General features: G+C 37.6%; 1 protein-coding gene across 1 annotated transcript; it reads left to right on the top strand.

The window, feature by feature from the left end:
- Positions 1–308: 308 nt before the first annotated feature.
- LOC111654662 (MAM domain-containing protein 2-like) lies at positions 309–861 on the top strand (the record flags this gene model as incomplete). The annotated part of the gene is made up of 2 exons (XM_023405767.1): positions 309–455; positions 596–861. Coding segments are annotated over 2 exons (413 nt in total), but the record flags the coding sequence as incomplete, so codon positions are not given.
- Positions 862–1,768: the final 907 nt, after the last annotated feature.

Here is a 1,768-nt window from a genome sequence, read left to right on the forward strand (position 1 = left end):
TAGTTTTCAGGATTTTAACCCTTTAAATGCCAGTTTGAAGACATGTTGGCTCTTGTTTTATTAAAAAAAACAAGACAGAATATGAGATATTTCCCACATAATACATGATGGAGGGATGTGACATTGTTTTATACCAGAGTCTTTTATATCAAGACATTTCTCAAAACCAGAATATGATCAGGGTGACTTTTGAACACTGGAACTAAATCATGTACTCATCCCTGGAAAATTCCCTGGAATTTTCTAGTTGACATTACATTGCTGCTCTGAACTGAGTTAACTGTGTTGTGTTTCTGTTTCTCCAACAGAAATGCTAACCTCCTGTGACTTTAACCAGAACAGTGAACCATTCTGCAGGTTCAGCCAGGACAGCACAGACAACAGTGATTGGACCCGACATAGAGGTCCAACCCCAACACCTGGCTCTGGCCCTAGTGGAGACTACCCTGATGGAAGTCAGTCCTGAGTGCATGGTTTATTTTAAATATTTCATTTCTGTAAAATTACCTAATTGGCAAGGTTATTTAAGGTTAATTTAGAGATTTAGTATGATAAGATAAAGACACATCCTCTGTCTTTCTGATTCTCTCTGCAGAGGGATACTACATCTACCATGAATGTGATAACGTGGCTAACGGTCAGAAAGCTCGGCTGCTGAGCCCTGCCCTCTCATCGTCGGCCTCTCAGATCTGTGTCCAGTTTCGATACTACATGTACGGCTCAGATAGTCAGAATGTGTTGAGGGTTCTGGCTAAGAGGCCCAGTGGAGACGAAGAGGTCTGGAAGAGGACCGGAATCCAGAGTCCCTCCTGGCTGAAGGGCTCCGTCACCGTGTCCAAACCCAGCAGTCAGAGCGTCACAGTGAGTGTTAGCAGGTCATTGTAGCTGCGTTAACAATCAAAAACAGGGACTTAAAGCTGAGAGCAGCACCTGGATGATTGACTGATTAAAAATTTTAAGTGTTTATTCAGAATTCACTGTTAAATCTTGACAAACTTCTTAGACTTACCAAGTCTAAATGAACTTGAGAGTCGTGCACACTGACAGCCACTTGAAACTAAAACATTACTTGTCCTATTCACCTGTTTGCTGTTGTGCTGACATGAGGAATATTTTCCCAAGTCTGCATTGCTTTGACAGTGACTGCATTGGAAAAGTTAACCTTTTTTTTTTTGTCTGAATTGGAGAAACAAGGTAGAAATATTTGTTTCATTCAGACACAAAATATTGACATAACTTATGAAATGTAAAAAAATCCTCTGTCATGCCAAACTAATACACAATTCACTTTACATTACACAATTAATATATAAAAAAGGTAGGCATTTTGTATTAGACATAGCTAGTAGCTAGTTAAGTTAATGTATTTATTATTCAAATTTTTGAAGAATTCAGACTATGTGTCATTAAAAATTTCAACTGAAACCCACAACAATACTAATTGTACCAACAATTTTTCAACATTGATGATAACAATAATCTGAAAATTGATCTTTTAAAAATCTGTACACTATATAAATTACATTTTTTGTTTTAAGTGTTGAGAGCTCTAAACTCTCTGATCTCAATGGAGACATGAGAAAGACACTGAACGTGTTGCTACAAAACAGACATATTCATCAGTTTCTAATCAGTGCACACAAACTTGCACAGATTATTTAGTTACTCTTATCTCCTTTTACCCTCACAGTTTACAGTTTATATTGTTTTTATAGCAGCTGTAAAACAATCTAAGCTTCAAGAGGGTGTTGGAGATGAACCTGAGGAC

The sequence above is a fragment of the Seriola lalandi genome, unplaced genomic scaffold (assembly GCF_002814215.2).
Source record: "Seriola lalandi dorsalis isolate HSWRI2012SDOR001 ecotype SW California unplaced genomic scaffold, Sedor1 jcf7180001974810, whole genome shotgun sequence".
NCBI classification, from domain to species: domain Eukaryota; kingdom Metazoa; phylum Chordata; class Actinopteri; order Carangiformes; family Carangidae; genus Seriola; species Seriola lalandi.